This window comes from Pituophis catenifer, unplaced genomic scaffold (genome assembly GCF_029215685.1).
Source record: "Pituophis catenifer annectens isolate HBS135680 unplaced genomic scaffold, rPitCat1.0.hap2 SCAF_6, whole genome shotgun sequence".
Lineage (NCBI taxonomy): Eukaryota > Metazoa > Chordata > Lepidosauria > Squamata > Colubridae > Pituophis > Pituophis catenifer.
The window spans coordinates 83,056,492-83,083,537 of NW_027256886.1; the positions used below are offsets into that span (position 1 = coordinate 83,056,492).

Consider the following 27,046-nt stretch of genomic DNA (forward strand, 5'->3'; position numbering starts at 1 on the left):
TCCCCTCCTGGGAGAAGGATATTGCAAAATCTCCATTCCCACCCAACTCTGGGACCAGCCAGAGGTGGTATTTGCCAGTTCTCCAAACTACTCAAAATTTCTGCTACCGGTTCTCCAGAACCTGTTAGAACCTGCTGGATTTCATCCCTGGTCGAATTGTTTTGGCATGCAATGCCCTATAAGTGGCATCCCAAGGAGACGAGTTGCAAACGGTTTATGTCCAGGATGTGAGGAGTCAGTAGATGTCATGCCTTCATCTGATCCCAGTTCAGAGGAGGAGGAAGAGTTTGAACCAGGACCATCCGATGAGGATGGCACGTCTCCCTTGGAATGTTTGGAGAAGCCAGGGGGCTGAGGATGATGTTGTCCCAGGCCCCTCAGGCATTGGGGGGAGGTCGTCGACCGGGCAGAGAGCTGCCCGCCCTCATAGATATGGGGGAGGATCGGTCGCAGACAGGCGGTGGTGCTAGCAGGCAGCAGATCCCCTCTTGAGGAGGAACAGCTGCCTCCCCCACTTGATCTGAGGGCAGGGAAAATAGAATGGAGGCGAGCTGAAAGGAGGACTGCTCGGCTGCTCAGGAGGAGATTTTCCCAGGGAAAGGAACACCTGGCGTACGTTGACTTAAGGAGAAGCTGGGGGCGGGAGTTTGTCTTTGTCAGGAACAGTTGTTTGTTTTGGCTTACACTTCCCCGGCTTTGACTCGTGCTCTTGCCCGTGCTTTGCCTTTGCTTTGTGGACTTCCCTTTGGCCTTGTGGACTTCCTTTGCCCTTTGTATCTTGACTTTGGACCTTGTCCCATGAGCTTGTACTTTCTCTTTGGACTTTATTGTTTACTGGCTTTTGTTTCAGGGACTGAAGGTGGGTGCAGTGGTGGAATTCCATTTTTTTTTACTACCGGTTCTGTGGGTGTGGCTTGGTGGGCGTGGCGTGGTGTGGCTTGGTGGGCATGGCTTGGTGGCATGGCAGGGGAAGGATACTGCAAAATCTTCATTCCCACCCCACTCCAGGGGAAGGATACTGTAAAATCTCCATTCCCACCCCATTCCATGGGAAGGATACTGCAAAATCCCCATTCCTTCTCCACTCCAGGGGAAGGGTATTGCAAAATCACCATTCCCACCCCACTCTAGTGGAAGGATACTGCAAAATCTCCATTCCCACCCCATTCCAGTGGAAGGATACTGCAAAATCTCCATTCCCACCCCACTCCAGGGGAAGGATACTGCAAAATCTCCATTCCCACCCCATTCCATGGGAAGGATACTGCAAAATCCCCATTCCTTCTCCACTCCAGGGGAAGGGTATTGCAAAATCACCATTCCCACCCCACTCTAGTGGAAGGATATTGCAAAAATCTCCATTCCCACCCCACACTGGGGCCATCCAGAGGTGGTATTTGCCAGTTCTCCAAACTACTGAAAATGTCCGCTACCGATTCTCTTGAACCTCTCAGAACCTGCTTAATAGCACCCCTAGGTGGGTGCCTTCAGGGCAGTGTGAGCCATACCGGCCATTGTAGGGCTGTTTGTTGTGGCCTTTAATCAGAGCTATAAAGGCCTCCATTGATGCCTGCCTCTGAAGCTAGGTCATCTGGGTCATAACAGTAGATATTTTCTCAGCCCTCCTTCTGACCCACGCAATATATATTCCTGCTATAGAAGGCAGGTATGCATGGCTAGAACTATTCTTTGAATCCAAGAGAATGACACAAACCGTAAGAGCAACCAGACATTGATTTTCATGTGCTGCTTTTGACCTATTGACTGATATGTTTGGGATAATCAGATTTATGAATGTAGTGTGGCTGCTATGAATGTTGATGGCACCTTCCAATCCCTTTCCAAATGATCAATTACCACATATTCAGTTTCTTCTGCAAGGCAGAAGAATCACTGGATTCAGAAAACCTTGTTCAGAAAACCACCAAAAGCCCCACTCCCACCAACTGACAGGGCAATCCCCTAGTCCATAATGGAGAGCAAATCTCACTTTCTTCTAGTAGCACTGATGATGTTACCTAGGTGGGTCATAAAACGTTGCAAAGAGAAAAAAACCCCAAGTTCTAGCTAGCATCTACACTTCCTTGGAACAAACCCATAAAATGGCCTCATGGCCGAATTAGCATATTTGTCTCCATTTCATTTGTGATTCCCCACCGGAATGAAATCTCCACCAACCAATACCATATGCTTCCTACTTTTACAAACAGGCTGCGTTCGTTTAAAAATACGTAGGGGGAGTTTCTGCTTGCATATTTGTAACTAAAATGATGACAGTAACAGAACAACAGAGTAACAGAGTTGGGAGGGATTTTGAAGGTCATTTAGTCCAACCCTCTGCCCAAGCAGGAGAGCCTACACCATTTCTGACAGATGGCAGTCCAGTCTCTTCTTGAAAGCTTCCAGTGATGAAGCTCCCACAACTTCTGAAGGAAACTTCTGTTCCATTGGTTGATTGTTCTCACTGTCAGAAAATTACACCTTATTTCTAGGTTGAATCTCTCCTTGATCAGTTTTCATCCATCATTCCTTGTCTGGCCTTCAGGTGCTTTGGAAAATAGGTTGACTCCCTCTTCTTTGTGGCAGCCCCTCAAACATTGGAACAGTGCTATCAAGTCTTCCCTAGTCCTTCTCTTCACTAAATTAGCCATGCCCAGTTCCTGCAACTGTTCATCGTATGTTTTAGCCTCCAGTCCCCTAATCATCCTTTGTTGCTCTTCTCTGCACTCTTTCTAGAGTTTCAACATCTTTTTGGTAGTGTAGTGACCAAAACTGGATGCAGGATTCTAGGTGTGGTCTTACTAAGGCTTTCTAGAGAGGTATTAATACCTTACTTTATCTTGATCGTATCCCTCTGTGACATGAGTCTCCCCTGAATTGTTTCACCTATAAGATATTAGGCAGTGGTGAAATCCAAATTTTTTTACTACCGGTTCTGTGTGCGTGGCTTGGTCTGTGTGGTGTGGCTTGGTGGGTGTGGCTTGGCGGGCGTGGCAGGGGAAGGATACTGCAAAATCTCAATTCCCTTCCCACTCTGGGGCCAGCCAGAGGTGGTATTTGTCGGTTCTCCAAACTACTCAAAATTTCCACTACCGGTTCTCCGAACTGCTCAAAATTTCTGCTACCGGTTCTCCAGAACCTGTCAGAACCTGCTGGATTTCCCCCCTGATATTAGGTGAATATCTTATATTCAACTCAATTATATACTTCATCAGGTGGGAAGTATACTTGGGAACTGGCCTTGGTGGTTAAGTTATTTTAATTGCATACATGAAATCAACAGTTCCTCCTCACTAGAATTTAGGGAGAATTAGCTAAATCATGATTTCTTTAATGCCTATAGATAAGAAGTTAATGTGGTATTAAAACTTTGCAGCCTCCTTCCCTGGATCGAAACGCTGCGTGACAGATGAGTCTAAAATTCGCAGACCAGGAGCCTTTTCTCCCCACAGGATTTGTCATTCCATTTTCCATTTGAAAACATTTCGACACAATTTTCTTTGCCCTGATTGTTGGGCTCCCCGGGTAACCAGTTGATGTAAGTGAGGGGCTGATCGTTCAGGTACCTAAATGTCCCTTCGGTCTTTAAGTCAGTTATGCCAAGGAAGGCCGATTTGTTATATTGCACCACAATCTTTTGGACAGCATCGTTCTCTGCCAAGGTTCTCGGGGCCGCGAGCTGGCCTCCGGCCCGCCCGCACTTTTGTCTCAAGTCATCAAAGTTGCCTTCATAGCCATTGGTTATGAACACTTTTGTGCCAACGATGCGTCCACCTGGGAATGTGGCAACTAGAATGAACGAAAAGAAAAGGTGCATTCTTATGTCAGCGTCAACACCAGCTATTGTATAGTAAATGATTACAGTGGTGCACATTGATGTCAGGTCAACTTGCCATATTCCCTATCATTGGCTCTTAAAATACTGCTGTTAGCAATATATCATTTTCCCAATCACCCTGGCCTTGGAAAATCTCCAGTGGTTTGTCCAGAAATGCAAGAGCCTTGGTAGTACAGTGGTCTAAGGCACCCTGTTATTAAGACCAGCTGCCTGCAATTACTGCAGGTTCGAATCTCGCCAAGGCTCAAGGTTGACTCAGCCTTCCATCCTTTCTAAGGTAGGTAAATTGAGGACCCAGTTGTGGGGGCAATAAGCTGACTTTGTATAAATATACAAAAGAATGAAGGCTATTGCTGAGCACATTGTAAGCCGCCCTGAGTCTCCGGAGAAGGGCGGCATATAAATCAAATTAAAAAAAAAAATGGGCCCATAGCTATTTTATTTATATGCTACCTGTCTGGACTAGAGGCACCTCTACATGGCTTGCAACCAAGTAAAAGCAACCAGAGAATACATCAAAATAAGAAATATTAACATTAAAATCAATTTAAAATTTAAACAAAAGTGGCAAGGACGGAAGATAGGTCCAAACCATATCAAAATTGCTGGAGTGTTTTATTAAAAAAATAAAATAAAATCTGAGGCAGATGAGCAATTAATAAGTATAAAATTTAAATAAAAATAAATAAAAGAAAATTAGGGTATTTTTTACTCTTTCTTTGTAAATCTTTGTAAATACGAGGATTGTTTTCCCAGAAAGCAACTTTACAGTCTGCTTGCAAATTCATCTTGTCCACTGTGTTGTACAGTAGGATACGCATATATGCAATAATTCATCCCTGCACTGATAGGACTAAGTGTAAAAACCTGGAAATGTGCCTTGGAAAGAATGCAATTCTCCTTGTTGTGTTGTTTTACTCTACCTCATCTGCTGCCCTTCCACAATTGTTACTGAAAATGCAAGAGACTGTCTTGAAGGACATCCTTGCTCCATGGAAGCTTCTCATGAATTTTCTTTCAAATGAAGCATCCCTTTGACATTTACACAACCCCAATGATTAAAGCAGTTGAGCATCTTCAAGTTGTGAATAATTTGCAAATACGAGGACAGCAGCACCAGTGGTGGTATTCAGCTGGTTCAGACCAGTTCAGGCGAACCGATAGTGGTGACCTGCGGGTACCCGCCCCAGCGCTACATTTTCTAAGCCGCGCTCACACATGCAAGCCGTGCACATGAGCAAAGTCCATGTATGGAAGGCTGCTTGCATGTGCGGAAGGTGTGCATGCACATTTTCGGTGTGCACCAAACCAGTGGTAAAATTATGTGAAACCCACCTCTGAGCAGCACCTTAACATCTGCTGTCAAGCTTTCTACAGTAGTTTGGGGCATATGGGTGCTACTGCAGCACACCTGCAGATATGTCTTAGGTCTTCTAATCTGTTGTGACCTACACTTACCAAGTCATTACAATACACAATTAGTCCCAAACAAACCTATTTTATTGTAACAGCTGAGAGTTACGTTCATTCTCAGCTGAGTCCCAATTAGTTGCAAAACAAGTCCTTCAGAAGAAGTCCTTCGGGATAATCACCAACCTTTATTTTCTCTGACACCCTGCCAAAGGCCTTACTTGGCAAAGCCCCACGAAGTTCAGAAACAAAGAAGAGATGCTGACTGGAAACAGAGGTAGCAACATTGCTTTCCTGCAAAAGGCTCAAGTGCCTTTTAAGCCTTATGGGAGGGGCCAATCATCTCCTGGCCTTACTCCCGAGTCATCCCTTTTGCTTTAGCTGCTCTTGCCTTCTGGCAGCTCTGCGCATGTGTGCACTAGAAACAGGCTCCTCCTATTCCTCTGCCCCTCTGCTGTCTGACTCTTGGTGCTCCGGAGCCCGCACATCACTCCCAGATGGCCCTGGCCCCCTCTCTGTCTCTGACCCAGAGCCCTTGTCCGGGCCTTCCCCGGACTCCAGGACTGACTCATGTTCCTCCCCAGCTTCCTCACTGTCCAACTCCGCTGCCAGCTCCACAGGCTGCTGGCGGACCATAACATAATCCATCAACTCTTTGCTAAGAGATCAAACTCATCCAGAGGGATTTATGTATTCTGCACATCATTTTTACCTTTTTGATACGTGGCAAAGCTGGCCTGCAGAGCTTTCAGCTGTCCTTCCAGGGCACTAACTTTAGTCTTCAAAAGATTGACCTCTAAGAGAGAACAAGATGATCACCATCTGCAAGATATTGGACTATAGCATCATGAATAGGAAGACACTGGCGTAAAACCGATGGAGGAGAAGAGCAGGCAGAACTGGGAGGTGGAGTTATATGCATCATCAGCTTAGAGTCGTTACATTGCCACAAATGATCCAAGTCCAATGCCTATTGAATTCCATTGTCCCTTAGCTGATGCCAATTTACCCTTTAATTTTAGTTGACTAGATGGTTGTGCATACACAAGCAATAAATCTTTTTTGAACTTCAGTTTAACATACGGACCCAAATCTTTGCACTGCATAGCTGTTGAGTAATCCAAACATTGACTTCCTTTCTCATGTACCTTTTCCTTGCTGGAAATATAGATGGATCCCACTATCCCTTTACCAACTAATACATTGACAATAGGCTGATGGCAACATCAAACATCAAATGGATCTCAAATATTAACCACATCCCTGCTAAGAAGGACACTGAAAGGTTGTCACAATGACATGAAAAGGACCAACTTGAAATGTTCTCCTAAAGAGAACATTTCATTGTTAAATGAAAGTTTAACAAAGAAGAGATGGATAAATTGACGAAAGAAATAAAAGAAAAAGATGAAAGGGAATTCTACTTAATATGGAATAAATGGTTTAAATGGTTGGAGGACAGGAATAATAAAATATACAATAGAAATGAGCTAGAGATAAGGAAGTATTAGGAAAATGGTATGAAATACGCAATGTATGTAAAGTAATATAGTAATATAATAGAAATGTATAAATAAGTAAGAAGTAGTATAGATAATATGTAAGAAATAAGGGAAGTACAGTTACAAATATGTGAATATGAAGGGGGGAAAATACAAATTGTGATTATACACTGATACGGGATTGTTGTAAAATGGAAACTTTTTTCCTTTTGTTTTTGTTCTTGTTTTGTTTCTGTGTGTGTTTTTTAAAGAAAAAAAACAATAAAAATTATTTAAAAGAAAAAAAAAAGAAAGTTTACAAAGAAGCAACATTCATCTCACTCACCTGAGAGGCCACTATCACCTTTTATCCCCCTTTCGCCCATGGTACCCTTATCTCCTTTGGGTCCAGGAGAACCAGCTTTTCCCAATGGCCCTTGGGGACCTGGTGGTCCTTGCAGTCCTGTAAGAGATCAGACCAGCAAGTCTGGTAAGGCTGGTAAACATTTTAAGATGTTGGTAAAGAACACATGAGTGGGATGGAAACCTAACTGTTTTTAGACTAAATCTTCTTTGAGTCTAACTCAGGGGTCAGCAACCTTAAACACTCAAAGAGCCACAAAGGTCCTAACTGGAAGCCCCCCGTTCAATTCTGGAGCTGACCAGAATTCCCCCACCATAGAGTCTCCTCCTAGCGCGGCATCTTTTTTCCTCTACCTGTCCTAACCGAAAACCCTATCAATTGTGGAGCTGACTGGAAAACCTGCCCCTTGCCATAGAGTCTCTTCCTGGTATGCCGTGCTTTTCCTCCCCATAACCGGAAATTGTGGTGGTGACAGGGAGCCACAGCAGTGGGATGAAAGAGCCACATGCGGCTCCAGAGCCACGGGTTGCTGACCCCTAGTCTAGCTCAATTTCTATTGTACCTTTCTCAACAAATATATTGATGTAGATTCTCACTGCCACCTGCTGGGATGGTTTCCAGCTTCTCAATTCAGCCTCCAGTCTAGGGATTTCCTGGTGGATGCCATCCAACTGCCAATTGGCCCTGACTCTGCTTAAGTTTTGGAGATCAGCCAATGTTGGTTAGGAGCTGCCATCTGCTACAACTTGAAAATAAAGTCCTTTCAATATGAGGCTCAACTCGTGATGAATAAGATGGGTGACATCTATGTAGCTTTTCGACTTCTTATAATTCATTTGCCAAATTAGGTGGAATTCAATTAATGGATTTTTTTAATGTTCCACCTAATTTGGTCAATTTGCCAAACCCAAGCAGGTGGCCACCAATCAGAAAAAAGAGAGCAAAGAGAAGGGACCAAAGCCAGTCTCATTCTTAGTTGAGAGCTCATTTCCCAGGCTGCAGGATTAGGGTCACAAAGCTAATAGTTCTCCAGCATCTGTATCTCACAGCAAAACTACCGTATTTTTCGGAGTATAAGACGCTCTGGACTATAAGACGCACCTACTTTTTTTGGTGAGGAAAACAAGAAAAAGAAATCTGCCTCTTCCTCCCAGTAATTTTGCCTCATTGTAAGCCTGCTTTATTTCCATTTTCGTTTTCAGCATAGCTTGATTAGCACAAGAAAAAAAAAATCTGCTCCCAGCAATTTATCTCCTTGCAGCAAGCAGCAGAGGCCCGGGCAAAACAGCTGAGAGCAAAACAGCTGAGAGTCGGGAGGCTGATCCAATCAACTTGTGCTAATTAGGCTGTGGTGAAGCTGAAAGGAGCTGTTTCTTCTTGCTGCTTGCTGTAAGGAGGTAACTGCTGGTAGGCAGAGACCAAAGGGTGGGGGCCAGTGGGTGAGCGGGGCTACATTTGGTGTATAAGATGCACCTAAATTTTCACCCCCTTTTAGGGGGGGGGAAAGGTGCATTTTATACTCTGAAAAATACGGTAATTATGGATGGGACAAACTCCATATAGGAGGAGACCCTTAAGCACTGTTACTGCTCTGGGCTTCCAGACCTGGGCTGCAAAGATGCAGATGGTTATGAGATGGAAGCAAAAAGATGTTGGAGAGTATTTTTTTTTTTTTTTTAGCAACTCACTACTACTGGTCCTAGACATGTTCAGGAGCTGGGTGGAAGACTGTGAAGGAAAACCAGGATTGTAGACTAGAGAGTTGGGTCAGGGAGAAAAGCTTTTCAAGAAGCAGCCAAGGACAACTGCTTCTATAACAGTGGTGAAATAATATTTTTTTTTACTACTGGTTCCGTGGGTGTGGCTTGGTGGGTGTGGCATGGTGGACTGGCATGGTGGGCGTTGCAGGGGAAGGATACTGCAAAATCTCCATTTCCACCTGACTCCAGGTGGAAGGATACTGCAAAATCTCCATTCCCACCCCACTCCAGGGGAAGGATTCTGCAAAATCTCTATTCCACCCCACTCCAGGGGAAGGATACTGCAAAATCTCTATTCCACCCCACTCCAGGGGAAGGATACTGCAAAATCTCTATTCCACCCCACTCCAGGTGGAAGGATACTGCAAAATCTCCATTCCCACCCCACTCCAGGGGAAGGATACTGCAAAATCTCCATTCCCACCCCACTCTGGGGCCAGCCAGAGGTGGCATTTGCCGGTTCTCCGAACTACTCAAAATTTCTGCTATCAGTTTTCCGAACTACTTAAAATTTCCGCTACCGGTTCTCCAGAACCTGTCAGAATCTGCTGGATTTCACCCCTGTTCTATAATCTTGTCAAGAAACTTGGGTGAGAATCACTGGGCTTTTGGGTTATCTCCCTGCACCAGTTCTTGGTTTAAAAAAAACCTCTCCCTTTTTACAATTCTGGTATCCCTTAATTTTGGGGTAGAACTGGAGCGATTATGCCAGGAGAAATACATTCCCCTCTTTTTCATTTTCTTTCTTTTCTTTCCTTCCTTCCTTCCTTCCTTCCTTCCTTCCTTCCTTCTTTTTCTTCCTTCCTTCCTTTCTACCTTTCTATCTTTCTATCTTTCTATCTTTCTTCTGTCTTGAACATCTACTTCTCTTTTCTGGTTTTGCAAGAATGGAAAACCTTTTGCAAGATTTTGCTTCCTGCCCCTGTTTGCTCTTTCCAAAATTACCCCTCCCCTTTTCATTCTCTCACTCGTCTACATTTCAAAGCCCTCTCCTTTCTTGCCTCCTGTCACTTCCAGAAGCTGAGAGTAGGATAAACAACCTATTTGCCAATCAGATTAACACAAGGACCCTACAACAAAAGCCAAAGCCGTGCTTGAAATTCAACAGACCGCAATGTGGAACAACTCTTGACTTACCTTTGACACCCGTGTCTCCTTTTGCTCCCTTTTCGCCCACTGATCCTTTGACCCCAGGTGGTCCAGGGACACCTATTTTGCCTTGGGGTCCTGGAGGGCCAAGGGCTCCTTTGAGACCTACAGTGATATTGAAGATAGAAAAAAAATGACATTCATAATGAGACAGGTGCTTTGCAAAAATAACGATCACCAAACAGGAACGTCATTTCTAGTTTGCAGTTCTACTTTGTTAATGCACAATAAATGAATAGGGGGCAGATAGCCTCGTAATCTAATCCATTTTTGCATAAAATTAATCTGATGCTTCTAAATTCATGGCCACCAGACTCATCATGGCATTGCAACAAAACCAATCAGAACCATCAAAATATAGAAAAAGTAAGCTCTCTTGCATCTGATCTTGAAGTGGGCTGCCTCCCATCAAACCTTCCGTTTTCTTATTGTTTTATGTATCCCCAAATTCTTGCATGTTAGACATAGCTCTCTCTTTGTTTAATAATTATTTATAGCAACTATAGGTAAAGGTAAAGGTTCCCCCACAAATGCATGCTAGTCGTTTCCGGCTCTAGGGGTGGTGCTCATCTCCGTTTATAAGCCGAAGAGCCAGCGCTGTCCAAAGACGTCTCCATGGTCATGTGGCTGGCACGACTCAACACCGAAAGCGCACGGAACGCTGTTACCTTCCCACCAAAGGTGGTCCCTATTTTTCTACTTGCACTTTTTACATGCTTTCGAACTACTAGGTTGGCAGAAGCTGGGACAAGTAACGGGAGCTCACCTCGTTACGCGGCGCTAGGGATTCGAACCGCTGAACTGCCGACCTTCTGATCGACAAGCTCAACGTCTTAGCCACTGAGCCAATGCATCCCCATATAGCAATTATAAGCATAGGTAAATTCAAATCTAGACTCAGCATCCAATAGCTGTAGATGCATAAGAGAGAAAGTATAGTTCTATATATATATATTTTGCCACGTATCTTATTTACCATTTTATCCCAATTCTTCTCAATTTAAACTGCATTGTTAACTCCCTAAAAGGGTTTGAAGACTGAATTTGGAAAGCTGCTTTAACCTTGCTCAGTAGCTTGGATAAACTCACTGATCTTTCCGATACTACTTGTGACGGTTGAACAGGAGTTCCCTTTGGGACATTACAAATGGACTGCAAATGATCTCTTAATTGATGTCTGAAAGAATACAGCTCCATCGATCCACTGAACATGCTTGTTATGCTATTTTTCGATAATTACTTTTTAAACAAATTACAGAGCATAAATAGAGGGAATTGGGGGAAGCCCTCCCCCCTCCTAGAAGAATGAAATATTTTGGGGAGTATTAAAAGAGGCAGAATATTATATTTCATGAGCCTTGGTGGCGCAGTGGTTAGAGTGCAGTACTGCAGGCTACTTCTGCTGACTGCCAGCTGCCTGCAATTTAGCATTTTATTCCTGGCTTGGAACTGAACCTGGGAGTTTTCTTCCTAAAGAGTAAATCACTCTTAATTAAGCAAACTTACCTATTTCTCCTTTGACACCTTTCTCACCTTGTGGGCCAATGTTACCTTTCGGTCCTGAAGGGCCCACATTTCCAGGAGGGCCATGCAAACCCTGAATCCCACGTGGGCCTGTTCAAATGAAATAAACTATGTCAGAAAAGAGAGAGGAATGTACTCAGGAGCAGGGGTGGGCTCCTGGGGGTTCGGCAGGGTTCGGGCGATCCTCTAGCCAAGGATCGCTGGGGTTCGGCAAACTGGCCACGCCCATCCCACCCTGCCCCTCCCAGGAGTCTCCACCCAGCCCATTCATCATTCCAGGTAAATGCAGGGGCCATGTGGAGGGTCTGGGAGGGCAAAAAATGGGCCTACCAGAGATTCCAGAAGGTCAGAAATAGGCCTGTTTCCAGCCTTCGGAGGGCCTCCGGAGCCTGGGGGAAGCTGTTTTCACCCTCCCAGAGGCTTGAGGAAAGCCTCCAGAGCCAGGGGAGGGTGAAAAACACCCACACTGCTGTGGTGCAGGCGGACGACTAGGCCAGGCCCACCATGACCACGCCCACCCAGCAACGGGGCAGCGAACCTGTTGTTAAAGGATCTGAAGCCCACCCCTCCCCAGGAGAACAATGATCTGTTGTGTTCAAACAGGAACTTCGGGGTATAGAACCAAGACTTCTTCAGTCTGTTAAATTACAGATGAAGTACAGTGTTGGAGATGCAGACCAGAACATATCTCTGGGCAATGATGCTAGCTAGCTGTCAGTAAGCCTTGATTAGACATCTCAATGGTACGTGACAGTACAGGTAGTCCTCAATATACAGTCATTTGTTTAACGATGATGCAAAGTTATGAGGGCACCAATAAAAGGGACTTATGACCTGTTGTTGAAAGTAAAACCGTCGTACCACTCACACAATCATGTGATCATGATTTTGGGTGCAGCATTCTGCGGTCACATGATTACCATTTGTGACCTTCCCCAGTGGGCTTCTGAGAAGCAAAATCCATGGGGGAGGTTGGATTCAGTTAATAAATGTGGCAAAAAAAGTTTGTAAAATTGGGCTCATTTGATGCCTCTCTGGAAAATCTGGAAACCATAAACATGGCCTAGGACTCATCTTACCTATTTGTCCAGGATCTCCTTTCGGTCCAGTATTCCCTTGAGACCCTGTTTGTCCTGCTGGTCCAGCTGGCCCCATCTTCCCTGGAGGACCAAGGCTTCCTTTGGGGCCTTGCAATCCTTTAAACAAGTTGAAGCAAGGATTATTAGCGGAATGGTATTGAGTGCTTTTAGGGAAAGTGCATACAATTCTATGTAGCCCATGAAAAAGTTACAGCGGTTAGCCCTGTACAAAATAAACCTAACTATCAAACCCATTTGCCCTACTTCTCTAAACAACCCAGGATTCTGACTAGTGCCACCAACGATCAAGCTCAAATTATCTTACTTTGGATACCTCACCTATGTAGAATAGAATAACAGAGTTGGGAGGGACCTTGGAGGTCTTCTAGTCCAACCCCCTGCCTAGGCAGGAAACCCTACACCAGTTCTGACAAACGGTTATCCAACATCTTCTTAAAAACTTCCAGTGTTGGAGCATTCACAACTTCTGGAGGCAAGTTGTTCCACTGATTAATTGTTCTCACTGTCAGGAAATTTCTCCTTAGTTGTAAGTTGCTTCTCTCCTTGATTAGTTTCCACCCATTACTTCTTTTCTTGAAATCAGGTGCTCTTATTTACATCGTGGCGACCAAAGCTGGATGCAGTATTCCAAGTGTGGCCTTCCCAAGGCATTATAAAGTGCTATTAATACTTCATGTGATCTTGATTCTATCCCTCTGTTTATGCAGCCTAGAACTGTGTTGGCTTTTTTGGCAGCTGCTGCACACATGATACAAAGGCCCAGCTCTCCGGAGAGAAGGCTCTTATGTTTGAACGGTGTAAAGAAAGAGAAGAAGAGGAAGGTCAGCAGAAAGATGGATGGACTCAGTTACAGTTACGATTTACTGTATATTGATATTGTTTCCGGATTGCTTATTTGTACCCTATGACTATCATTAAGTGTTGTACCTTATGATTCTTGATGAACGTATCTTTTCTTTTATGTACACTGAGAGCGTATGCACCAAAGACAAATTCCTTGTGTGTCCAATCACACTTGGCCAATAAAAAAAAAATTCTATTCTATTCTATTGTACAGTAGTCTTGAACATAGTCTGAATAGTGGATGTGGCACAGGGGTGAAATCTACTTACCTTTCCTACCGGTTTGGAAGTACACGCACCGCACAAGCATGCTGACTCTGCTCACACGCACACACATCACATGCGCGCGCAAACCCTCTGTGCATACGCAAACCCTTCTGCACATGCCCAGAGGTTAAAAAACAGGTTACTTCCTGGCTAAAACCAGGAAGTAACAATAACCGGGTGGGTGGGTGAAGCCTTGTGCTGCCATCGCTACCAGTTCTCCGAACCACCCACCACCATTGTTACTGGTTTGGCTGAACCGATCCAAACCGGTAGCATTTCACCCCTGATGTGGTGGTACCTGAAGACAGCAGAAGAAAGAAGAAACAACTGGAGAAGATAACAAAACACAATAGAATGACTTGGAGCAAAAGAAACTACAGGTAGTACCAGTACTAATAGGTGCCTTGGGTATACTTCAATCTGATTTAAACCTAATTTAAATAAAAGTCTAGTTCCTCATTTTTGCTAAATTAGTCAATATCTGAGAAGCAGCTCTGAAAGTTGACTCGTGAAGGTCACAGGGTCCTCCTGTCCACCTCCCTTTATTTATTTTATTTATTTTTATTTATTTTTTATTTTATTTAGTTTTTCAAACATGTACGAGATAATTGGTGCAAATAAATGGGGACAGTAGGACAGGGATGGTAGGCTCGCTGGTGCACTTATGCATGGCCCCTTACAGATCTTAGGAATGGGGTGAGGTCCACGGCAGACAGTTTAAGGTGAAAGTTATGGGGGTTTGACTTTGAGAATGTAACAACAGAGTCAGGTAGAGCATTCCAGGCATTGACCACTCTGTTGCTGAAGTCGTATTTTCTGCAATCAACTTTGGAGCGGTTTACTTGAGTTTGTATCTATTGTTTGCCCATGTATTATTGTGGTTGAAGCTGAAGTAGCTGTTGACAGGTAGGACATTGTAGCAGATAATTTTGTATTCTATGCTTAGGTCAGACCGAAGGCGGTGTAGTTCTAGGTTGTTCAAGCCCAAAACTTCAAGCTTGGTGGCATAAGGGATTCTACTGTGAGCAGAGGAGTGGAGGACACTTCAGTGGGCTGATGAAATCATAATTGCCTTGGCTTTTTCCCACAAGCTTGTTGGACTTCAGTTCCAATAATTCCCAGGCCAAACAAAAAAAAAAAAAATCATAAATAGGAGTTAAAGAAACGTGTTGATGGGAGGCTTAGTGTTTTTAAGTGACAAGAGAAATTATATAAAGTGAAGCTCAAAAGCCTGTAAGAAAAGCCTACTCAAATTACTTCCCAAATCACCTTCACCTATTTAGGAATTTAAGAAAGTCCCCCAGAATAGAAAAGTGGTTGTCTTACACTTTTAATACTTTTAATACTCTTTTGCTTCCAACTCTTTCTCTGTTAAATCTTTGCTTTTCTTCTCCAGGCTTCTCAATTTCCCTCAAGGTAGCCAACTTCAAAAGTGAAGACATGACTCATCAACTATAGAGCTGCATAACAGGTGCCTGAAACTAAATCATACGTGAGGGGCATGCCTAACCATATTACATAATTTAATATATCTATGAAACTAAGGAAAGCTATGAGCTTTCTGAGTGGTCATTACTTGACCACTCCTGATCATATCCACTAATGGGTAACTTCAAGTCCTGCCACTTCCTTGAGTTTGATCTCAATACGACTTGAACTATTAGCTTTGCAAACAACATAGAAAGAAAAATAATATTCTATTTTTCTTTCTTAACTCCTGTATGTTTGTATCCTATTGTTGACAGTGGCTAGAAAACAGGATACTTGGTAGGTGAGGGAAATGTTTTAGAGTTGTCCATAAAGCTTAGTTGATGATATGAGGTAGAAAAAAGAGCAAATATAGTCAGATTAAGTAGACCTTCCTTCCTTCCTTCCTTCCTTCCTTCCTTCCTTCCTTCCTTCCTTCCTTCCTTCCTTCCTTCCTTCCTTCCTTCCTTCTGGTTAGAATGCAGCATTGCAAGTTGACTCTGCCCACAGCTGGAGTTCAATTCTGACTGGCTCAAGGCCTTCCTTCCTTCCTTCCTTCCTTCCTTCCTTCCTTCCTTCCTTCCTTCCTTCCTTCCTGTGGTTCTAGAGACACTTGAAACAGGGATTAAGGATATGAAACTTTTGGGTCAAACTCTGAGATTAGAGATCTGTTTCATCCATTTGATAAGATATGTCAAAAAATCCAGATGTCTTCTATTCTGCTCGATCTCTACATGTTCAGCCAGAACCCTGTATCCATGTTCTCTAAAATACAACAGTGGTTCTTCAATATTATTCCAGGGCTGCCCTTCTGTTCATGCAAGGTAAATACAGCTATCCTCCAAACTTCCTTCTGAAGGAAGAGAAGAGGGTGAAGTTGTATGTACATTCAGTTCTCTACCCAACTCCAAGTTTCTACACATGGTAAAGGTAAAGGTTGCCCTTGCACATATGTGCTAGTCGTTCCCGACTCTAGGGGGCGGCGCTCATCTCCGTTTCAAAGCCGAAGAGCCAGCGCTGTCCGAAGATGTCTCTGTGGTCATGTGGCCAGCATGACTCAACACCAAAGGCGCACAGAACGCTGTTACCTTCCCAGCAAATTTGGATCCTATTTTTCTACTTGCATTTTTTACGTGTTTCCGAACTGCTAGGTTGGCAGAAGCTGGGACAAGTAACGGGAGCTCACCCCATTATGCGGCACTAGGGATTTGAACCGCTGAACTGACGACCTTTGAATCGACAAGCTCAGCGTCTTAGCCACTGAGCCACAGCACCCCTTTACTGCACATGGTACTGAACTTATTTCTACTTATAAGAGAGAGTCACCAGCAGCAGTTGAAGCATTGTAAAAAGGAATCCGGAGAACTAAAAAAGGGCTGGACTAACCTACAAATCCCACCTTAATTTTCTGAGGTCCTTGGCTCAATTACATACAATCTTACAAGTAACTGGTCTAAATTACTTGTCCTGAATTTTCTTTGGGGAGTCCTTAGTGCTCTCTGAGCTTGGTTGGTTTTCTTGTAGATATTTCCTTACCCAGCTAAGTAACCCCATCAGTGCATTGTTGAGTTTTCTTTCTTTCTGCCTATTAAGAGCCAACTGAAAAGAGAGTGACAGGAAGAAATAGACAAGGGGAAGAATTGGTAGAAGAGAGATGTATGATATAGCGCACAACAACGATGAAAACTGCCTGGAATGTATTTGGGTCAATATAAAAGAGGGGGAAATGACATTGCCATAGGTGTATATAGGCTACCCAACCAAACAGAGGAAATAGATGAACTTTTTGCTAGTCAGTTAACTAAGGTATATAGGAAGGACACCACAATCGTAATGGGGGATTTTAAGTACCCTGACATCAACTGGGAGACAAACTCTGCACCAAGTGGAAGAGCAAACAGGTTCCTGACGAACCTAGCAGACAACTTTGTTTCTGCATCCAGTTTTGGTCACCATGATGTAAAAAAGATGCTGAGACTCTAGAAAGAGTGCAGAGAAGAGCAACAAAGATGACTGGAAACTAAAACATATGAAGAACGGTTACTGGAATGGGATATATCTAGTCTTATGAAAAGAAGGATTAGGGGTGACATGATAGCAGTGTTCCGATTTCCTAGAGGCTGTCACAAAGAAGAGGGAGTCAAGCTATTCTCCAAAGCACCTGAGGGCAGGATAAGAAACAATAGGTTGAAACTAGTCAAGGAGAGAAGCAAATTAGAACTAAGGAGAAATTTCCTGACAGTGAGAACAATTAATCAGTGGAACAACTTGCCTCCAGAAGTTGTAAATGCTCCAACACTGGAAGTTTTTAAGAAGATGTTGGATAACCATTTGTCTGAAGTGGTATAGGGTTTCCTGCCTAAGCAGGGGGTTGGACTAGAAGACCTCCAAGGTCCCTTCCAATTCTGTTATTCTAGATTCCACTGGCATACACTTCACTCTCCCAATGGAGTAAATACATCAGAGAAAATGCAACGAAAGCAAACCCCTCTTTTAATGTTTGTCCAGAAAGCTGATTTCCTACCCCGCCCCAAGAATTAAACAATACCAGGAAGGCATGAATTCCAGACCTTGTTCTCCCTTTTCCCCTTTTAATCCTTGAAATCCATCTCGGCCGTCTCGTCCTGGTATTCCTTTCTCAGCTGGTTCACACACCACCAAGGAACAAGCATTCCAGCTATGGACGACTTTCTGTGGCACAGGGGTGGACATCGATGCCACTGCTGGCACTAAAGCGCAAAAGAGCAGGACTGCTAGCATTGCTGAGTAATAGGATCTGGAAGGGGAAAAAAAGTGAATGAGAAGGAGAAATAGGAAAAATATGGAGTGTAGGATAGATGAGATTCAGCTCTCAGTCAATCGAAGTTGGCAGTTTGACGTGCAATGATACGTTTCAATCTGAATTTGCAATCTAACATCTTTTTTTTTTTTTTTTAATTTGATTTATATGCCGCCCTTTTCCGGAGACTCAGGGCGGCTTACAGTGCGTTAAGCAATAGCCTTCATCCTTTTGTATATTTTATACAAAGTCAGCTTATTGCCTCCACAACTGGGTCCTCATTTCACCTACCTTTGAAAGGATGGAAGGCTGAGTCAACCTTGAGCCTTGGAGAAATTCGAACCCTGCAGTAATTGCAGGCAGCTGGTCTTAATAAGCTTAATAACAGGGTGCTTTAAACCCCTGTACCACCAAGGCTCTGATGGCAACCCAATTCTACTTGATCTACTCTGGAATGCAGAGTAAAAATAAATACTTCAAATAAGATTCGTCCAAGCAACTAACATTTTCTGTTTTTTTTTTTACAAATGTGGAGAGTTGGAAAGTGAATTATGGTTGAATTTGTTACATAATCATATGCCTTCTTATATCAATCAATCAATCAATCAATCAATCAGAATACAGCTGGAAGGGACCTTGGGGGTCTTCTAGTCCAACCTCCTGTTCAAGCAGGAGACCCTATACTATTTCAGACAATTGACTGTCCAGTCTTTTCTTAAAAACCTCCAGTGATGGAGCACCCGTAACTTCTGAAGGCAAGTCCTTCCACTGGTCAATTGTTCTCATTGTTAGGAAATTTCTCCTTGATTCCAGGTTGCTTCCCTCCTTGATTAGTTTCCATCCATTGCTTCTTGTCCTGCCCTCTGGCGCTTTGGAAAATAGGCTGACCCCCTCTTCTTTGTGGCAGCCCCTCGAATACTAGAATACTGCTATCATGTCCACTCTATTATTGCAACGCGCTCTACATGGGGCTACCCTTGAAAAGTGTTCGGAGACTACAGTTGGTCCAGAACGCAGCCGCGCGAGCTGTCGTGGGTGCACCTAGGTACACCCACATTACACCAATTCTCCGCGAGCTGCACTGGCTCCCTATTGGTCTCTGGTCACAATTCAAGGTGTTGGTTATTACCTTTAAAGCCCTACATGGCTCAGGGCCAGGTTATCTTCAAGACCGCTTTCTGCTGCATAGCTCCCAGCGACTGGCAAGATCCCACAGAGTTGATCTCCTCCGGGTCCCTTCAGCTAAACAATGCCGGCTGGCGGGCCCGCAGGGGAGGGCCTTCTCTGTGGCTGCCCCAGCTCTCTGGAACCAGTTACCTCCTGAGGCCCGGACTACCCCCACCCTATTGGCCTTCCGAAAAGCAGTGAAGACCTGGCTTTTCTGGCAGGCCTGGGGCCGTTGATCTCGCTCTTCTGATCTGGTGAGATCCGGCCATGAATGGCGTGAATGAGTTTTTAATGTTTTAATGTTTTTAATTTTTCAATGTTTTTTAAATTATTTTTTTAAAGTATTGTGAGCCGCCCTGAGTCTTCGGAGAGGGGCGGCATATAAATTTAATTAGTTAAATTAAATTAAATTAAATTAATCCTTCTTTTCTCTAGATTAGCCTTACCCAAATCCTGCAACCGTTCTTCATATGTTTTTGTCTCCAGGCCTTTAATCATCTTGGTTGCTCTTCTCTGCACGTTTTCCAAAATCTCAACTTTTTTTTTTTTATTTTTGTAATGTGGTGACCAAAGCTGGATGCAGGATTCCAAGTATGGCCTTACTAAGACTTTATAAAACGGTACTAATACTTCATGTGATTTTGATTCTATGCCTCAGTTTCATAGGTGTCTTTTCTTTCTTTTTCTTTTTTCCCCACTGTTTCACAGGTGTCTTTTTTGCATCTACCTCCCTGGTAAAAACTTTTAAGACTTGAATTTTCTTTATTGTGCCCGTTGGCTAGTTGTGCTTGTTAGTAGCTAATTGATGATAGAATTCATGCCTTGGGAGAAGACAGTATGTCTGTTGCACCACTTCCTTATCTCTCTTTGCAGCAAAATACAGGAACTGCTTATTAGAATACAAATTAGAGCTTTGGAGTAAGTCGCAAATCAAAGCTACCCAACTGCCTTTCAAGATTGTGTCTGTATTGTGTTGATGCCCATGTCTTTTGATGTTGTGATGTTCTTGTTTTCTTGTCAGTTGTAGCTTGATTCTCTCTTCTGGGATCTCCATTAATGCCTACCCATGCTCAAACTGTCTTTGGTCAACATTCTATTACAGCTCTGACGTCTTCTAAGTAGAAGAGAAACCAGTCAATCTGTCAACTAGCAAAGCATCCCTGGCCTGCTCTCACGTTGCCATAGGCCGGGGGGGGGATGGGAAACCGATGAAATAGCATGACAGATGCACATTTCATGTTTATCTCTCTCAAGGCTGTATCCAGAGCTGGGTTTCAGCAGGTTCTGGCCAGTTCTGGAGAACCGGTAGCGGAAATTTTAAGTAGTTTGGAGAACCGGTAAATACCACCTCTGACTGGCCCCGCCCCATCTATTCTCTGCCTCCTGAGTCCCAGCTGATTGGGAGGAAATGGAGATTTTACAGTATCCTTCCCCTGCTACACCCACCAAGCCACGCCCACAAAGCCATGCCACGCTCACCAAGCCACACCCACAGAACTGGTAGTAAAAAATTTGAAACCCACCACTGGCTGTATCCCAGAGTTACCTACAGCAGCTGGAGGGGAGTGACCTCTACAATCCACAAAATTGCTCCGTTGGTGAATGTGATTGATGATGCATCCTGGGGGGAGGGGGGAAACAGGGTCATAATTGGGTGTAAATTATGTAGGGTCATAGCTGGCTTCACTTGGGAACGTGCTGACATGAAGCTCCTAATAAATAATTGGATTTCTTTTGAAGCTTGGCTCGAGGCTCATGATTTAATTAGGGCATCCATCAGAACCCTGAGGCAGTCACTGTAACCTGTTTGCTTTGGAGAAATGAAATGTTGTCTGTATCTCTCTAGAGTCTGCTATGAAGTTAGGCAAGTGGCAAGAAAGTTTGCACTCTTTTTCCCTTGGAGGGGGGGTCTTAAGTAAATAGATTCCTTGGGTTGAGCAAGTACAGCAAGGACAAAGGCAAAATGGAGTCCTAAATTGGCCATGCCCACACAGTCACATGACCACCTAGCCACACCCGCTCAGCCAGTCTGCCCCCCCCCAACAATCTGAGGGACTGAGGAGTTGGCCCCCTGTTCAAAAAGTTTGAGGACCCCTGCTCTAGATGTTGGTGTTTTGGAAGGAGATTTTCCACCACAATTGAAGGGAATCAATGCAGCATGATTGATAGGCCCTATGGAGAATTCAAGAACCTGCCAAGTTTCAGATCCCATCAAGGGTTTTTCCCCAATCAAATTTTGAATTAGTCCCACATATTTCTTTTAGGGTAGAGAAAGGGCAGAGGTCTGAGACTCTAGAAAAAATGCAGAAAAGAGCAACGAAGATCATTAGGGGACTGGAAGATAAAACATATGAAGAACGGCTGCAGGAATTGGGCATGTCTACTTTAATGAGGAGAAGACCTAGAGGATGACATGATAGCAGTCTTGCAATATTCTAAGGGGGGGGGGCTTTCAAAGAAGTGGGGGTCAACCTGTTCTCCAAAGCGCCTGAAGGCAGGACAAGAAGCAAATAAAGGAAAGAACCAACCTAAAACAAAGGAGAAGCTTCCAAAATGTAAGAACCAGGGGTGAAATCCAGCAGGTTCTGACAGGTTCTGGTGAACCGGTAGCAGAAATTTTGAGTAGTTCAGAGAACTGGCAAATACCACCTCTGGCTGGTCCCAGAGTGGGGTGGGAATGGAGATTTTGCAATATCCTTCCCCCAGGAGTGGGGAGGGAATGGAGATTTTGCAGTATCCTTCCCCTGCCACGCCCACCAAGCCACACCACACCTACCAAGTCACGCCCACAGAACCAGTAGTAAAAAAAAAATGAATTTCACTACTGGTAAGAACAATTAATCAATGGAATGACTTGCCTTCAGAAGTTGTGGGCGCTCCATCAGTGGAGGCTTTTAAGAAGAGATTGGGCAGCCACTTGTCTGAAATGGCATAGGGTTTCCTGCCTGAGGAGGGGGTTGGACTAGAAGACCTCCAAGGTCCCTTTCCACTTCGATATTCTGTTATTCTGTCTTATCTTTCTAGTTCTTTCCCTGAGGTAACCCGGGTCAAGCTTTATTGTTTCTCACCATAGGGTTTCTTCACCTGCCAACCCTGCTGGCATAGTTATTTGTAAAGCTTAAATCCTGCTGGAAGAAGCTTCACATCACTGGCCTTGGTGGGTCTTCAGGACAGACAAGTCAGAATGGAAAATACAGCCTCAGAAGAAGATTATACAGAGTTCCTTCTTCTTTCTACCCTTCCTTCTTCCTTCACATTCCTTCCTTCTGGAATGCTGTAGCTTTGGTCCTACTATCAATGGGTTTTATGGGGGGGCGGGGTTTGCCTAAATGGGTGGCAAACATAGTTCTTTTTAGAAATAAAAACCTTCAGAATTTCCAGGATTGCAGACCTAGCTATTTATAGCATCTTCTACATTCACCCACCCGTCACTGGGTCAACATTATCTTTAATGTAGACAGGTGTTTTATCACTTGAGTGATGAAATGAAATAAGGCTATGTCCCTAGTGCCAAACTATTCTTTTTTTTTTCAATTTTTATTTATAAGTACAAACTAAACAGAACAATGAAACGTACAAAACATAAAAACATATAAACATCCATTTCAATACATGTCCAGTTTGTCGCAACTGTAATATACATTTCTCTTTGTATTTTGACTCTTCCTTATTTGGTCATTCCCTTTTGTCTATCTACTATTGATCTTTGTTGACCTATGTCTGTTCTTTGTTTCCATCATACTATATTTGGTCATTTTGTTTACTTCCTATTGCTTCATCTCTTTCCTATCTTTCAACCAACTATACCACTTTTCCCATACTAAGTAAAAGTCATGTTCTTCCCTATTTTGTAATTCCTTTGTGAGTCTATCTAATTCCGCACATTCCATAATTTTATTGATTACTTTATCTGGTGTTGGTATATCACTACTTTTCCAGTATTGCGCGTATAGTATTCGTGCTGCTGTTATCATATGTATAATTAAATATGTTGTTTCTTTTTCATAGTGTCCATTCACTATGCCTAGTAGGAAGCTTTCTGGTCTTAGTTCTATCTTTTGGTGTGTTATTTCCTCTATTTGTATTTTGATCCTTTGCCAATATTGTTTCGCCATTGGGCAGGTCCACCACATATGGTAATAGGTGCCTTTGTGGTGGTTGCATTTCCAACATGTTGATGGCATGCTGGGGAACATTCTTACCAATCTTACATAGCAAAGTTGCAGAAACAGGCTGGTGTAATAAAATATAGGACCATAGAAATAGGCAAGGCAGAGAAAGACTGGCAAAGAGCAAGCAGCCTTTATAGACTTTGCCATAGCCGTCCTCTTTTCTGAAAGCCGAGCCTATAAGTTGATTGGGGGTCTGGAGGCTAAAACATATGAAGAACGGTTGCAGGAACTGGGTATGTCTAGTTTAATGAAAAGAAGGACTAGGGGAGACATGACAGCAGTCTTCCAATATTTCAGGGGCTGCCACAAAGAAGAGGGAGTCAAGCTATTCTCCAAAGCACCTGAGGGAAGAACAAGAAGCAATGGGTGGAAACTAATCAAGGAGAGAAGCAACCTAGAACTATTGTAACACTCTCTACATGGGGCTCCCCTTGGGGTACACCGGGAGGCTCCAACTGGTGCAGAATGCGGCTGCGCGGGGGATTATGGGAGCGACGGGGCGCTCCCATGTGACTCCTCTCCTGCGCGAGCTGCATTGGCTTCCGGTGGACTTCCGGGTGCACTTCAAGGTGTTGGTGATCACCTTTAAAGCGCTCCATGGCTTAGGGCCGGGGTACTTATGGGACCGCCTTCTGCCATCAATAGCCTCCCACCGGCCAGTTCGCTCCCACAGAGAGGGCCTCCTCAGGGTGCTGTCGGCCAGACAATGCCGGCTGGCGACCCCCAGGAGGAGAGCCTTCTCTGTGGTAGCACCTACCCTTTGGAACAATCTACCCCCAGAGATACGAGTGATCTCCGACCTCCGGACTTTTCGTCAGGCCCTAAAAACTTACTTTTTTCAGTTAGCCGGTCTGTCTTGATTTTAGGGTTGGTTTTAAAATTTTGATACGGATTTTAAATTGACAAGTTTTAAATTACAGGCCAAATTTATTTAATTATTTTAAATCTATTTTTAATTGTAATGTTATGTATAAATGTTTTTACTTTGGCTGTTCACCGCCCTGAGTCCGAAAGGAGAAGGGCAGTATAGAAGTTTGAATAATATATAAATAAATAAATAAAAACAATCCAAGACTAAACCTTAGTCACCAGGACCAGAGCTTTTGGACTCATGCTGGAGCCCATCCTTAGGGAATTTCTCTCTCACCAAAATGTGAGAAATCCTTTAGTTAATGAATCCTGAAGCAAGCTTAGTGAAGAGAAGGACCAGGGGGGACATGATAGCAGTGTTCCAATACTTGAGGGACTGTCATAGAGAGGAAGGGGTCAAGCTATTTTCCAAGGCACCCGAAGGCCACACAAGGAATAATGGATGGAAACTGATCAAGGAGAGATTCAACCTAGAAATAAGGAGAAATTTTCTGACAGTGAGAACAATCAACCAATGGCCTTCGGGAGTTGTGGAAGCTTCATCACTGGAAGCTTTCAAGAAGAAACTGGACTGCCATCCGTCAGAAATGGTATAGAATCTCCCACTTGAGAACCACCCTAGATGACCTACAAGGTCCCTTCCAACTCTTTTATTCTGTTGTCATCCCAGAAGAGTTATGATAGAGAGTTGAACAAGTTGGTAAATCATATTACCTGTTTTTTTTCTTGTCAATGCCCTTGCAACATTCAACCTGCTTGTTCTCAATTTTCTCCACAAACGGAACTGAAAATTGCAACATTCTGTACAAAGCAGCAGAAAAGCCATCTCATCTCTACAATAGTTGAGAAAGCTCTTCAGATATGTTGAAGAGACAGATTCACTGATTCCACTGCTTTGAAACGGATTCATTTGGTGAATCTACAGTAGAGGCCAAAATTGTGGAAATCTTTTGGGAAAAGTGTATTTTCTAAAACTAGTTAATAACACCACTTTTTTTTGGAGTAGTATCATAAAATTATATCTCAATGAAAAGTTAATTGAATCAAGAATGTAATGTAATAACTTTTATGAAGGATTTGCTATTAGAATAGCAGTTATAGCGTAAACACGTAGAAAAAACAAGATATACAAAAATGATCACCATGTCAGTTAATAGTTGGGTAACTTTTAGCATGAATCATGGCCTTACAATGTGTTCCCATGGAGTGAACCACGTCTTTGAGTTCTGCAGCTGTTATAATGTGAAACCAAGATTGAATGATTGCTTCTATTAGCTGTGTTTTATTGCTGGGTCACTTCTGACTAATAAGTTTCTTTAGTCGGTCGGCTCCATAGATTTTCAATTGGGTGAAGGTCTGGGCTATTCCCAGGCCATTCCAGCAGTGGAATAGGATTATCTTGAAACTCCAAAAAAAAAAAAGTGGTGTTATTAGCCATCAAACCTCAAAAATATACTTTTTCCCAAAAGATTTCCACAATTTTGGCCACTACTGTACTTTGGGAGGGAGGGTTGATTGAAGCTTCATTGAATCAAATCCCCCATTCAAGGATTTGCAAAGCTTTATTTATCAGTTATCTAACTGCACACTATTGCTAAATTCAGCTCACCACTAGGTAGAGAAATAAACTTTGAAGATGACACTGTGACTTGACTGACTTACAGGCAGGGTGGTATTAGAAATTATTCAGGGGCCCTTTTGGTCTTTGGGACCACAGTTATAGCTCCACAAACCAGGGTCTGACGAAGGACTTTTCCATTGTCTTATAATCCTCCTTCATGATCCCAACTCTAAAGTAAATTGATTAAAAATTACAGCACAGGAATTTGAAATGAATCAGGCCTGCATTCGATCCAATGAACAGACTTTCTTTGTTCATATTTGTTCAATAGCCAAACTATTGGTTTTGCAAAGAAAATTCTGTACGCTCATTTTTCCTTCTCCTTCTGTGAAATTCTGAAAAGTTACACAAACTCCCAATTTCTTTTGCCGCAGACCTCCTAATGAAGTCTCAACTGACCAGCTGTGTTTTAAATCAAGGTGTTCCACAAAGCGCTAACAATACAGACAAATTATACTGTCACTGGATCGCAGAACCGCGAAAGCCGAAGATAATTCTGAGATAAGCCCAGAGAGATCTAGAATCCGATATGGAAAGCATTTAGTAATCAAAAAGCAGCTTTTCAATGATTTAGGAAGAGCTAGGACTGGTTGAAATTAATCAAAGCTGTAGAGCAGGTTTGGAAAGCATCAGCTTCTATAAGGAAGTAGTGGAAGTTTTCAATATAATCTATTTCGGTTCATTTTTCTATTTTTCCCCAAAGACCCACCAAAGAAGGACAAAGCAAAACTGGATTCACTCACTTGGCAATTTCAGACGTTCTGAGAGGACCTGCATAGAGATCATGCACTAAAGGGCTTAGCTGTCCTTTTAAAGAAGACGAGTTAAGTAACATCAGCTCCAGTTTCTCAATCATATGACCCTAGTGGAAATCTACAAGGAATTCATCCAAGTGGATGGCAGATACAAGGACAAAAAAAAAAAGAAAGAAAAAAGAAAAGAAAGAAAAAAAGAAAAAAAAAGAAAGAGTTCCCATTTCTTGCCACCTGAGAAGAAGATGGAATTACTATTTCAGAGAACAAAAACAAGAGCTCGAAAAATGCATACTGTTTTGTCTACGCTAGAAGACCAACCAAGCTTAAATTATTTGATCCCTTGAGCAAATTGCTTGCTAGGAATGAGAGCCAAGGCTCTTCAGGGTATTAATGGTCCCACTGAACTTCGGGTAAGAACAGAGCAGTTTTAGGAAATTGCTACTAGCTTTCAGTTCCTCACTAGTATCTCATTTACTCATT

The 27,046-nt window shown here is 43.3% G+C and overlaps 1 protein-coding gene across 1 annotated transcript; it reads right to left on the reverse strand.

Moving 5' to 3' along the window:
* Positions 1-3,415: 3,415 nt before the first annotated feature.
* On the reverse strand, positions 3,416-26,667 carry SFTPD (surfactant protein D). The gene is made up of 8 exons (XM_070946529.1): positions 26,555-26,667; positions 17,773-17,978; positions 12,606-12,722; positions 11,509-11,616; positions 9,991-10,107; positions 7,076-7,192; positions 5,961-6,044; positions 3,416-3,789 (listed from the first exon to the last, which is right to left on the reverse strand). The coding sequence occupies exons 1-8, from the start codon at positions 26,665-26,667 to the stop codon at positions 3,416-3,418; spliced, it is 1,236 nt and encodes a 411-aa protein (XP_070802630.1).
* Positions 26,668-27,046: the final 379 nt, after the last annotated feature.